The sequence below is a fragment of the Trypanosoma cruzi genome, genomic scaffold (assembly GCF_000209065.1).
Source record: "Trypanosoma cruzi strain CL Brener 1047053516627 genomic scaffold, whole genome shotgun sequence".
Lineage (NCBI taxonomy): Eukaryota > Euglenozoa > Kinetoplastea > Trypanosomatida > Trypanosomatidae > Trypanosoma > Trypanosoma cruzi.
The window spans coordinates 59641-71654 of record NW_001849426.1 but is presented as its reverse complement, the minus strand read 5'-3'; the positions used below and the strand labels follow the sequence as shown (position 1 = coordinate 71654).

The 12014-nt window shown below is 44.9% G+C and overlaps 7 protein-coding genes across 7 annotated transcripts, besides 9 other annotated features; all 7 read left to right on the top strand.

Moving 5' to 3' along the window:
• Positions 1-12014: a sequence feature (heterozygous, non-Esmeraldo-like haplotype).
• Positions 55-119: a microsatellite.
• Positions 143-163: a sequence feature (AT_rich).
• Positions 461-485: a microsatellite.
• Tc00.1047053508059.50 (hypothetical protein, conserved) lies at positions 569-1273 on the top strand (the record flags this gene model as incomplete). The annotated part of the gene is made up of 1 exon (XM_801902.1): positions 569-1273. One exon carries the CDS (start codon positions 569-571, stop codon positions 1271-1273), a length of 705 nt encoding a protein of 234 aa, XP_806995.1.
• Positions 2179-2868, top strand: Tc00.1047053508059.40 (syntaxin, putative; the record flags this gene model as incomplete). Its single annotated transcript, XM_801901.1, has 1 exon — positions 2179-2868. One exon carries the CDS (start codon positions 2179-2181, stop codon positions 2866-2868), a length of 690 nt encoding a protein of 229 aa, XP_806994.1.
• Positions 2875-2955: a sequence feature (A-rich).
• On the top strand, positions 3044-4723 carry Tc00.1047053508059.30 (hypothetical protein, conserved; the record flags this gene model as incomplete). Its single annotated transcript, XM_801900.1, has 1 exon — positions 3044-4723. One exon carries the CDS (start codon positions 3044-3046, stop codon positions 4721-4723), a length of 1680 nt encoding a protein of 559 aa, XP_806993.1.
• On the top strand, positions 4863-6179 carry Tc00.1047053508059.24 (hypothetical protein, conserved; the record flags this gene model as incomplete). The annotated part of the gene is made up of 1 exon (XM_801904.1): positions 4863-6179. The coding sequence occupies one exon, from the start codon at positions 4863-4865 to the stop codon at positions 6177-6179; it is 1317 nt and encodes a 438-aa protein (XP_806997.1).
• Positions 6277-6305: a microsatellite.
• Positions 6306-6343: a sequence feature (CT-rich).
• On the top strand, positions 6585-7694 carry Tc00.1047053508059.20 (hypothetical protein, conserved; the record flags this gene model as incomplete). Its single annotated transcript, XM_801899.1, has 1 exon — positions 6585-7694. The coding sequence occupies one exon, from the start codon at positions 6585-6587 to the stop codon at positions 7692-7694; it is 1110 nt and encodes a 369-aa protein (XP_806992.1).
• Positions 7895-7930: a sequence feature (A-rich).
• Tc00.1047053508059.10 (hypothetical protein, conserved) lies at positions 8023-9390 on the top strand (the record flags this gene model as incomplete). The annotated part of the gene is made up of 1 exon (XM_801898.1): positions 8023-9390. The coding sequence occupies one exon, from the start codon at positions 8023-8025 to the stop codon at positions 9388-9390; it is 1368 nt and encodes a 455-aa protein (XP_806991.1).
• Positions 9607-9774: a sequence feature (A-rich).
• On the top strand, positions 10728-11276 carry Tc00.1047053508059.4 (hypothetical protein, conserved; the record flags this gene model as incomplete). The annotated part of the gene is made up of 1 exon (XM_801903.1): positions 10728-11276. The coding sequence occupies one exon, from the start codon at positions 10728-10730 to the stop codon at positions 11274-11276; it is 549 nt and encodes a 182-aa protein (XP_806996.1).

Sequence of the window (12014 nt, the reverse complement as noted above, 5' to 3'; positions counted from 1 at the left end):
CAAAATGCAGTTCACAGTGTGTTTCTAATTTGGGAATTTTTAGAGTGGCGGATCTTTTTTTTTTTCCTTTTTTTTTTTTTTTTTTTTTTTTTTTTTTTTTTTTTTTTTTTTTTTTTTTTGTGCGAGGCAGTTCATTGTATTCATTTTATTTATTTATTTTATTGACCTCTCTGATATTGACTGAAAGCAAGTGGAAATTGAGCCCGCAGGAAGTGTGTCACTGGAATAGCGATAGCATCAAGGCCGTACCGTTAAATGAATGAGCGATGTCAGTGGATTTAGAATTGAAGGAAAAAGTATGGATAGCAAAAATTTTTGGTTAATTTTGCTTTATTGGATTTTTCGCCATAAATTTTGTATTTGATAAGAACTGGTGAACTCCAATGAGGCGTTCTTGTCAAAGTTGGAAGTTATGGTTGATTTTAGGTTAGGCCTTTTCTTGACGCATTCATATTTACCGATTATTATTATTATTATTATTTTTACCCGATATGCGTTTTTTCTCTTATTACAATATTTTTTATTTCTCAAGATTTTGCTACTGACAAATTTAAGCTAATTGAAAAGGATGAAAAAGTTTATGCTGAATACTAAAGCTTCATTGGGGCTTGTGGGGGAGAAAACCGTAGATGAGGACTATAATAAACGGAGTGCCTCGTTGAAAGCATTAAATGAGGCTCTCAACGAGTACAGCACGGCCATGGATAAAGCAAAGCATGCCATGAGGGAGGTGATGCATTCCTTGGGAAAGGCCTCCAAGGCGTTTGAAAAGCTCAATAGTGGTAGCTGTATTCCAGAACCACTTAAGGATTTCTCAGAAGATTTTAAGAAGGCTATTGAACACCTTCAACAATATGCCTTGCAGGAGTTTATGAACACAATGGAAACGACTGTCATTAAGACTGGACATGCTATCAGGGCAGATTATGAGGAATGTGTTCGTGTTGATCAGCAAAGGCAGAAGACTGTGAACGAATATGATGTGTACCGAAGTGCTGTGGATAAAAAGGAGACTGAGTATGCAAAAAAGGGAAAGGACTTGAAGGAATCCAAAACGTATGAAGAGGACACCAAGACACGAGATGAATTAAAAGCAGATTACGAGGCTTCCGATAAACTTTTCAAAAGCTCACATGATGCATTGGAGTCGAATGTGGTAAGCAAGGGCAGGCTTTGTATGAGGGAATTTTTCTGCTGCACCTCTGAATTTCTTTCTGCGTTGTCCACCGAAATGAAGCGCCTACATGAAAAATCCTTGCTGCTGGGAGCTTAACTAAGAAGTGAAGTAAAAATCATATTTTAAAAATTTTCAATTAGAGCACCCGCCTCAAATGTTCCACTCCTTTGATTGATTCTATTTCTATTTTGGTTGCCTATAAAAGATATCTATGAGAAGGTTTTCTTTTTGTGTGTGTGTGTGTGTGTCTTTGTTTGAAATCCGGTGGAAGGAATATGTGACCCAATGACGCTAACCGATTGACGACGCGTCACATTTTACTACCCTATTTCTTTATCGATGAGTTGATTTTGATTACTAGACGATGGGCGGGAAATCAGAAAAAGAAGGAAGGAACTGCACCAGTTACCCTCCAAAGCGGTATCATTGAAAAAAGTAGAAATAAATATTCACGAGGAAGTGTTTGGCGGCTGTGGACGCCAAAAACCTCCACATTTTGCGTTTACAAGGAGCCGAGGTATCACAAAAAGCGCTTTTACAATTATTTATTTTTGTTGAAATATTACGCGTAGATAAATCTTTCTCTGAATTAGAGGATGTGGGGCGCATTCAATCAGGCCGTGATCTTTTTTTTTTTCTGCCCAGTTTTTTTCTAGGGATTGGGGAAACAATCTTGGCCGGGCGCATATTTTAAACCCTTTGTTTGATGCTAATTTCTAATTATTTATTAGGTTTATTTATTTTTAATACTTTTACCGTCCCAATACATGGGTTGCCTTTCGGTTCCCTGGTTTTGGACGATGCGTCATAGCGCGCTCAAGAGAAGAAAACTATTCCCATTTGAGGAAATGAAAAATAAAAACCGGCGAAGTCACCATTACACATGGTGGTCGAATTTTATTCATTTTTTTTTTTCCTGCTTTTCCCCTTGGCGTTCCAAAAGAAATGTGCTGTGTGTTTCTTTTCTTACCAATTGAAAGGTCTTTTTAGGAGGAATTGGAATGCCCATGTCGAGAGACCCTTTTGACGAGTCTGTCAGCGATGTAAGTGAGCTTGTTGCAAAGGCGAAAAGCGTACAAGAGTCGTTTAGGGCGAAGGGAATAGTTGACCGCGTTCTCATTGAGGAAGTGAGACGCACGTTGGATGCAGCAGATGAAGAATTGGAGCTCCTCAAAAATGTCTTGCAGGTCATTGAGCAGCGCAACGGTAGGGTTGGTGACCAGGTTTTCTCAGTGAATGAGGTGCTTCGTCGTCAGGGAGTAGTTCGCAATCTCGAGACTGAGCTAAAAGGTCTCCGCACTTTTAGCGACGCTGTGGAGGTCCGTGTGGTCGAAGCCGAGAAGCGTCTTATTATGAATTCTAATGAAATCCAGGTTAATGACTCTTTTCTCTTGGGGCAAGAACAGATTCAGAGAAAGGAGCACATGGAGCAGGATATTATTCTAGATAGGCTTTCCCACGGCCTTCAAGAGTTGAAGGAAACGGGGGTGAACGTCAATGATGAGCTCCAACAACAGGAAATTCTGTTGGTGGAGGCTCAGCAAGATATGGAGGGAGTACAAGCGCGTCTGCGTGTGCTCAACACAAAGATAGACAAACTACTTTCCAGTATGTCTAATCGGAAGAAAATCTGTACGATTCTGATTCTACTCGTCACGCTAGTGTTTCTTGCCTCTATTGTGTTTGGATGAGACCTTTTTTCTTTTTTTTCTTTGTGTTTGTGTTCGACCTTTTTGTTTTTTGCTTTAATTCTTTTTTCCGCCTGTCGTTGTTGTTTTGGGATGCTTCAGCGCATTTATTTGTTCGTGCCTGCGCTGATTTCTGTCTTGTTGCAATGGAGAGCCTATCCGCCTCTTTGTGGATTTGATGTTGGCTCTTGTTCCTCTTAATTGCCTTTATCTTTTTTGGGAGGAGGACGAAGGGATTATTTGGGGGGGGTTGGAAGAGACGGAAGGTGCAGAAGGGACGAACATGGAGGATGCTGTGACGCTTTCGGCGACGCTTAGACGCGCCTCTCCCCTGACACGGCGTCGAGCGCTGGTTATTCTTTTTGCCCTCCGGGGTGTGGCAAAGAAGAGTGACATGACACTCTCGCTGACGTCCATCACCACTGCTCTTGAGTTCTCGATGGCAGGGAGGCCAGCAAGATTTTTGTTTGCCACGGGAGGTCACGCGTCTGTTCTCCGTAGTCACGACCGAGGTGGCACGTGGCGGATTGCATACAGAGTAAAAGGGACGAGCAATGACCATATGGAAGAAGGAGTCCCACCCTCCGATAAGATGGTCACCATGGAAGACATCGCAAAGTTCTTACCATCATCTGAATCCGCAAAGGGACAGAAGTGGTATTTAGCCAGTGAGTGCTCCGCAACGGAGCTGAAGACGCAAATATCGCACGTCACGGCATTGGACAGTATGCTTGCTGTGTGTGGCAGTCGTGCATTTCTGGCGGTTTCCGTTGATAGGGGAATGAGCTTTTTCTGTGTGAAAGAGGAGGATATTCATTCTTTCATAAAAGATGAACCAAGTGCATCCTGTGAGTCGTGGCAGATTGATGGAGTGGCTTTTTTGTCAGATCAATTGCTTATGTTTTTTTCCAAGAACAGTTTGTTTTCAATTGAGCTCATTCACCATCATCATAAGCAGCAGCAGCAGCAGTTTGGTGTTGTCGCTTTTGGTCGAGTCCGCCTAGTAAAAAAGTTTGCGGTCCCCGTTGGGTGCCTGAAAACATTTTCTCAAAGTGGCAAATTCATGTGCGAATTGTTTGTGTCGACAAAGGGGCTTTTACACTATTCATCAGATGGGGGACAGTCTTTTCTCACCTTTCCGCATAAAATTGGTATCATCCGTGCTATTGAGCCACTGGACATTGTACTTCGGCGTCGTGAAGTGCCTCAGCTTCCGAACTTGTTGTTAACTCACATGCAGTCCGCAGCAACAGAGGAGACAAAGAGCATTAAAACAGGAAAATACATTTATAGGGCCATTTCCCGTCGTGATTCTGTGGAAGAGAAAGACGATGGTAAACAGAACGTGGTGGATTCTGGTAACTGGGTGACGACGGGTGCTTTTCCTTACTGCTCGGAAAATGTGCATTATCGGGTTTTTTTGGTGGGCGGAATTGGAACATCGATACTGCCGTACGACTACACGGCCCTCTTATTCATTGCAGCGACATTAAACGATTCCAACGGCCGTATTGGACTCCTTGGATCCCTTGCGGAAAGCGTAGACTACATCCCGTATGTACGTTCAGGAGCCGCGGAACCCATCTCCATTGCCCTTTGCCGACGCCCAGGCTCCAAAGGATGCGTGTTCGCACGAAGCAATGCTTCTGGCGTCAGTTTATCAAGCGATATGGGCCGGTCGTGGACAACTCCTACACAGGCGTATACAGTGGCTGTTATTGCTATGGACGGTGGTGAATTTGTGTGCTGCAACCGTCGAAACGTTGTGAGCAATATCCATGGCGACAGCAGGGAAGTTCATTCTATACCAGCTGATCTGCGCGTCCCTTACTTGACCGATGCTGCCGTAATGTTATGATTTCGACCTTTCTCCGTCTTCCCTTTGGCTCTGAAACTAAAAAAAAAAACGAAATCACAATCACTCACATACATACATAGTACAAACAGAAAACGAAAAGGGGAGGGCGGGGAAGAAGAGCGAAGAAGAGATTCTCTTTATGGGTCTTTATTGTTTTCGGAGAGGTGCTACTAGCCAAAAGAGCGGCCTTTGCGGTTTTCCCCCATTCGAACGGAAAGAGGAAAGGAACAAGCTGCCGACGAGGAAATTTGACCTCACCGTCATCTCTCAACGTGATCCACCGGCACCTGTTTTTATTCAAGACAAAAAAAAGAAGAAGGGGCGATATCGTATTGAAGGTGATGACTCAGAAAACTCCCACGTTTCGCGGACCCCGATGTCATCAGTACCTTATTTGAAGCCCACGCAATTTCAATCCTTTGCGGGTCTTTTTGGGAGCGGTACTGCGGCGTTGACCCTGCGGTCGTGTGAAGACTCTAATATGCCTCACCATCTAATTGTTGGTGGGGAGGATGGAAATCTTGTTTTAGTAGACTATGAATTGGGGACAACTACTCGTCGATGGTATGGTGCTCATGGACGTGACGTAAACTCTTTGACGAGGCCACTGAGTAGCGGTGTTTTTGCCTCAGCCAGTCGCGATAAAATAGCAAAAGTTTGGAACCTTCATTCTGGCGAGGCACTCTGTGAACTTCACGGTCACACTGCGAATGTGACAAGTGTCACAATGGGTGCGGAACACAACTTCCTGGTTTCTGGAAGTCGCGATAACACCGTTCGCTTGTGGGATTTGGAGCGAGCTGAGGAAGTGCAATGCTGTGAAATCAAACAAAATATTGTGCAATTTACTCAATGGGTGCCCCAGTTGCACTGTGTGGCACAAGGTGGCGAAGACCTCACCGTGCGATTGTGGGATGTACGTATGAATGCCAATGGTAAAAAGGCATTGGGCTTGAGTTTGGCTACCACGCTTGCTTGCATAGAATATCATCCCATATGCTGTGAGTTAATACCCGGTGAGGAAACATGCGGACTCTTGACGGGGCACAATGGTTTTAATGGGCATGGAGCATATGTTGTTGAGTGGGATTTGCGCATGCCAAAGTGTCTACGCATTTTTCATGGCCACACTGGCACAGTTCGGAGTATACGAACTCTCCCTCGACAGGACCCAGCAAATCATGGGGAGTTTGTAAGCGCAGGCGACGATGGAGCGATGATTTTCTTTTCGATAGGTCCCAGTTCCCACGAAACGGATGTGGCTTACGATCCGAGGAGTATATTCAAACTCAATGAGGGTCGTGTGACTTGTTTGGATGTGTGTGCGAATGGCGATATTTTTTCCTCTATGTGGGATGGGGCCGTGTCGGTGCTGCGTTGCACATCCCCAAAAAAGGGAGTTAAGGGAACCTTTAAACGGTTCAGATGCTTTGGGGCAGAGGAACTGCCAAAGTGAGGTGCGTCGTTCGTCGTGCGTCGTGGCACCTGTCTATTTGAATGACACTATCAAAAAGTGAGCTACAGCAGCAACAAGAAGAATATAAAGCGAGTGAACGCACACACACACACACACAGACACACAGAGAGAGAGAGACAGAAAGAGGGGGAATGAGACAGAGACAAACCAAAAAGTAATAATAATAAAGGGTTGTCATGTCTGGCTCGGGGTGGTTGGGCCCCCTCCCATACTGTCATCTATTTTTTTTTTATTTCGACTATCAAACCCTACCCATTTATTTTTGTGTATGTAATGCATTGATATCTAATTGTATTACATATGTCTGTTTGAATCTGCTTCTCTCGACAAGTGTTTTTTTTTTCTTTTGCGGTGATAAAAGCAGCAGAGGTAAACGAAAAGGAAATGGTAGTTCATGAGATCGCTGCGCAGCCTGCTTCGAAGGTTGCTGATGATGCTCGCTCGCTAGCAGTCAAGGGAGATCGCGTGGAGGCCGTTTACATTGCACACGAAATTCTGGAGGAGAATTTGGCAAAGCTGCCGGTGATGATAGCGGAGACGAGGAGGCCCGCATCCTCTTATTTGGATCCATGGAAAAGCATTTCTGAAACAATGGAGTCTCTTTGCCAGGATGTAGAACTTTGCCTGCAATTATTTAGCATGGGCGCCAACATTCAGCGGTTTAAAGGCTTGCGGACGGTTGCCTCTCTTTACGACCAAAAGAAGCCCGCCGCCGATCGTCTACGGGGGTTCTTCCTCATTGTGAGTTTATCTTTTACAGTCGATGATGCTGTGACACCGATGCCCGCCAGAATACTGCGGAAATTTGCGCAGGCGATTTGCATTTTTGATGCGATCCAGGCCGCCGAGTGGTTGAGTGTTGGAGTTCAAAACATGCTCGATGCAGGACGGCTCTCACAATTGTCTGACTCTTTTCTAGTCTCCAGGAGTCTTATTTGCATTTCGGTGTTTGGAGGGGAAAAAACGGCGCCTGGGTGTGGCAAGGCGAAGGGCACAAAGGCGTCTCTCATGACGGCCATTTTGACTCTCTTGATACGATGCAGAGCGGACGCCGGAGTGACGAGGATGGAGGTGCACGAGAGAGAGCATGAACTTCGTGGATTCCTGGAAGATGACAAATTGAAATCTTTGTTGCATTTTGAAAGCGTCTGTGCCACAGCCATGGCGGAAAAGAAGCAGCGGATTCAAGAGAAGATGGCGAGACGAACCGCCGACAAGCGAGCGACAGCCGCCACCAAAAAGGATGGCGCGGACTCGAAAGAGATGAATGCGGATGCACATGGCGACAACACATCTTACCGACGGTATTTAAATAGCTCTTTGGAGTACTTTTTGGGCTCCGAATGGAGACAGCGCCCTTCTCGAATCGTGCTGGTTGTTGCTGGTGTTATTTTGCTTCTTCTTATGATACGACAAGTGGCCTCCATTGTGGCCCGTGGTTTGAGGAAAATGAAAAGCTTACCGCATGGGGCCAGAAAAACTCTCACTTTATAAAATAAAAAAGGGAGGAAGGGATAGTTTTGCTTTTGTAGCCCTCATATTTTTTTTTGTCTCTGTTTTTAAGGCGATTGTTCCGTCACTGTGGAGGAATGAAGTTAAAAAACAGGCGCTTTTTCTCCACCTGCACGTTCTTTGAGTCGTTGTTGCCTTGTTGTATATAATTAGTTCTGGGTGGTTTTCTAGGACTGCCGGTATTTTTCTTATTTATTTTTTTTTTCTTTCTTTCTTTTATGCATTGTTTTGTTAGAAAAACCTTTTTCAAGTTTTTTTAGAGTTGTTGTGTTTCCCCTTGCCCTAAATCATTTTTATCGTTAGTATTATTATGCTGATGACGATGATTGCTTATATGGAGGGTATGATTGAGGACAGGTACAGGGCTCTTTTAATATTTGTTCTTTTTACGCTTAACAATGGCTTTTCTTGGCTTATGTTTGATCCCGTGGCTGGGTGGCTCGAGGAGAACATGAATGGTGTAACCGTGGGTCAGTTACAAGTTCTTTCTTCTTGGCAGCCTTTGATGTTCCTTATCATGTTTATACCTGTGATGAAAATGGTGACGGGGTCGGATGGACTGCGAAAGGCGGTGCGTCTTGGCGCGTCGTGTGAGATTATTGGTGCGATATTCAAAATAATCGGCTCATTGTCCCGAAAGTCGTATGCGGGTTTGGTTCTTTTACACATCGGTCAAATTTTTAGTGGGGTGGGGTCTCCTGTGGCGACAGGCTGTGTCTCGGCCCTCTCTGCTGCGTGGTTCAATCCCAATGAGAGGACAAGGGCCACTGCTGCCGCTGTTTTGTCGAACAGTGTGGGGAATTCGCTTGCCTACATACTTGTTCCAGCCATGACAGAATCTTCTTCTTTTGTATGTACCACTGTTTATGAATTTGTAATGGCCACCATTGCAACCATTCTTGTGTGGTTTTTGTTCCCTACGCAAAAGGCGTCCGTTGTGTCTGGGGGGATTGTTGAAATATTACCGGTTGAGGGGACTCCCAGCGAAGATAAAAGTCTCCGGAGGCAACTCTTTAATTTGCTCAGTGTACCCTCAGCTGTTTTTCTTCTACTTATATATTCATGGTCTAGTGGAGGATTTTCGGCGTGGGTATCGCTTTTTGACGCAACGTACGACGATTTTTTTACCGAGAGCTTTATTGGATTTATGAGTTTTTCGGGCATGCTGGCGTACGCTGCTGGGGGTTTGGTTTCATCCTGCCTCACCGATCTTTACTTCCGTCGTCAAATGAAGTATGTGATTTTTTTCTGTATTGCGTGTAATTCCGTCAGCAACCTCTTGTTTGTGGCCCTGGCACCAAACAATGACGGATACTCGCTTAATCCAAGCGGAAGAGCATGGATTGTTGTCGTTACGGCACTGTGTGGATTTTGGAATGGAGCCGCTGCCCCGTTGTTTTATGAACTGATCGCAGAAATTTCATATCCGGTAGATGAGGGTGTGAGTGGTGTCGCCGTTTCCTTCTGTGAGAACCTCGGGGCGTTGTTTTTTTACCAGGTTGTATCTCGTTTCTACAGCGGGCAATCCATGAGCGTCGCGTACTCCTTTGGAATGACAGTTGCCGTAGTACTTTCAGCGGCCGTGCGGCAGAGGTACAACAGATCATACCACATTTATTTACAGTCTTCTCAGCAATTAGCTTCCATGAGTGTTGTCTCTGTTGAAACTGCCGAGTAAAAACGCACTTTTATTCTCTTCTCTGTATTTGTCTAGGCGTGTGTGTGTATGTGTGTTTTCTTTTTGGCCCCATTTTAGAGAATGAAGAAGAAATTTGCATGACGCCTTCCCTCCACCTCGGGGTATTTGAATCTTTTCTCTGTTTTGTGCGTTCTTGTTTGTTTGTTTTTTAGGGAGGGGGTGGGGATGCTGTAGATTTTTGCCGTCGTTCGAAGGTTTTGTTGTTGTTGTTGTTTTTGCCTTTTTTGCGTCCTTCTATTTATTAATTTGTTTATTTTTCTTTGCCTTTTTTTGTTGTTGTGTTTTTGTACGTGTCTGTGGTGACGTCTTACGCGTTTGTGCGCCCTGTTTTATCCTGCGTTTTTTTGTTCTTGTTTTTTTTTTCTCCGCCGACTGCGGCTGCCGTCAGTGCGGGGGGAAAGAGGGAGGGGGGGGCTCTGGTTCTTGTTTGTTTCCTCGTTTATTTGTTAACCAGCAGTCAGCCCGTGAGGCGCACGCCCTCATTCACTCATGGCGCTGCGGCGATCTCTGTGCGTGCACTGAGCGGGCACTGACGCGAGCGCATCATTGACGCATGCGCCACGTGAGCAAAGAAGGGCTCGTTTTAGTCCTTACTTCGCGATGGCGTTGGCCTCCTTATTTGACGCGGGCGATGGCCACGACGTCAACCGCGGGGTGCTGTCGCCGCGCGCCATGAGTGAATGAGTGACTCCCAGCCGGTACTTGCGACTCTGACACCAAAAACCAACAGGCACATTGCGGCTTTTTTGGAAGAATGTCGGGAGAGAAGCGGAGCACTGATTTCAGTTCGTGCATTCTTCGGGGGAAGTGCTACCCCGGGTGTTGTTGTTGTTGTTTTTCTCTTTTTTTTTTTTTTGCGCGGACCCTCGCACCTTCAGTCTGGGTGCCTTCCACTTTTGGGGCCAATTGGCGCAACGAGCTGCAGCCCAATCGTGTGGCAACGGTGCAGCACGAGAGAGAAGGAAAAGATGTTGTTTTTGTGGTCACTTCGGGTTTTTGCGGGGTTTGCCCAGTGAGGATGCACCCTTTTTTGTCAGCGTCTACATGCGGTTTTTCTCTTGTACCCGCGTGCATATGAATCGTTTTGTGCATTGTTTATTTTTCTATTTGTGTGAGCGGATGATGGAAATTCGAGAAACGAGAAAGTTAACAGAGAGTCAACTTGTGGGGAGGGTAAGATGGTGCGGCACCGTCTTTTTTTTTTCTTGCTCATGCCCTAAACCTGTCCTTATCTCGGCTTTGTCCCTCTAGCTTCTTCTAAGGATAGAGTGTGTTGCGGTGAGTGCATGAGGGAGTCCACGAGTAGAAATTAGAAAATGGGACGGTTCCTTAGACGTGTAGGGCCGCCTCCTCAACTGTTGGTGTTGTTTCTCTTTTCCACCACGTACTGCATCAATATTCTGAACTGGATTTTCTATATCAGATATCTTAGGGATGAAGTTGAAGAGGATGTGATTGCCGCATATATTGCCTTCTCCGTTATCGGATGTATTCTGTTCTTCTTATTGGCATCTCCTCTTATTTATTGGACTTATGCTCGTGCCAGTGAAATCCCTCAAAAAAATCGGCGGAATGTTTTATGCATTGGCATCGGTCTGTGTTTTTTCTTTCATGAATTTCCTTTGGGATGGATCGAGATCTATTTGGTGTGGTATCATGGATGGAGGAGCATTCTCTCGAGTATATCGTTTTTTATCGTCTGGTTGTGTTTTACCATTGGCTTTTTTAGCACCTGGTTGGGTTATACTTGGTATCTTAGCAAACGACTGCACTTTTACTTTTTACTACACTGCACGTCCAGACTTGATGCCCGTAATGCGATATATGGTGCCATCAGAAGCGTAGATAACTGGATCGCCTTTTAAAAAGGCCAGTGATGAGCAATCATGTGGCCAGGAGAAGCCTTTATTAGAGGAAGCCATAACGGATGGGTTTTGATTCCAACATTTTTGTATATATATATTTTTTTAGTTGTTTTTGTTTTGTATGGTATGGGAAAGGGAAGGGGAAGGGTCTTGTTATAAGGAAATATTTTATTTCTCCCATCGTTGCGCCGCTTATTTTTGCGTGTGAGGCAAATTGGAGAGAAGGAGTCACGCGTGCTGATGTTTTGGATAACATTCATTCCCCTTCCCTCCCTGCGTCAGTTTGGCCCACGTGCGTGACTGCAGAATAGTGGCGGCGTGCCACTGTGTACGCTCCAATCTAATGAAATTCACAAAGCATGCTGGCGTGATTTCATGGAAAAGGGTGATGGTATTGGCTTTCTCTTGGGAGTTTTCCACAGAATGGCGTGCTGCAGGTGTTCATTGATGTGTAACCATATTTATATCTATAAAATACAGATATAAATATATGTTTCTCGTGGAGTTTTTTGAAATATAGAGAAAAGGAATGCACTCTCGTTGCCAGAAGGGCTTGTGGAGTTTATTCTCATTTCTATCTGTGCCACTCCGCGCATGTGTTACGTGATGTACCGGCATTGCTATTTTTAAAAGGGGTCTGCCAGAGTCATCTAATGTCATTGCTGCGTGTCGTGTTATAATTATTATTATTTTGCTGTTTTTTTTTGTTTGTTTTTTTTTTTTGGGGGGGGGGGGGGG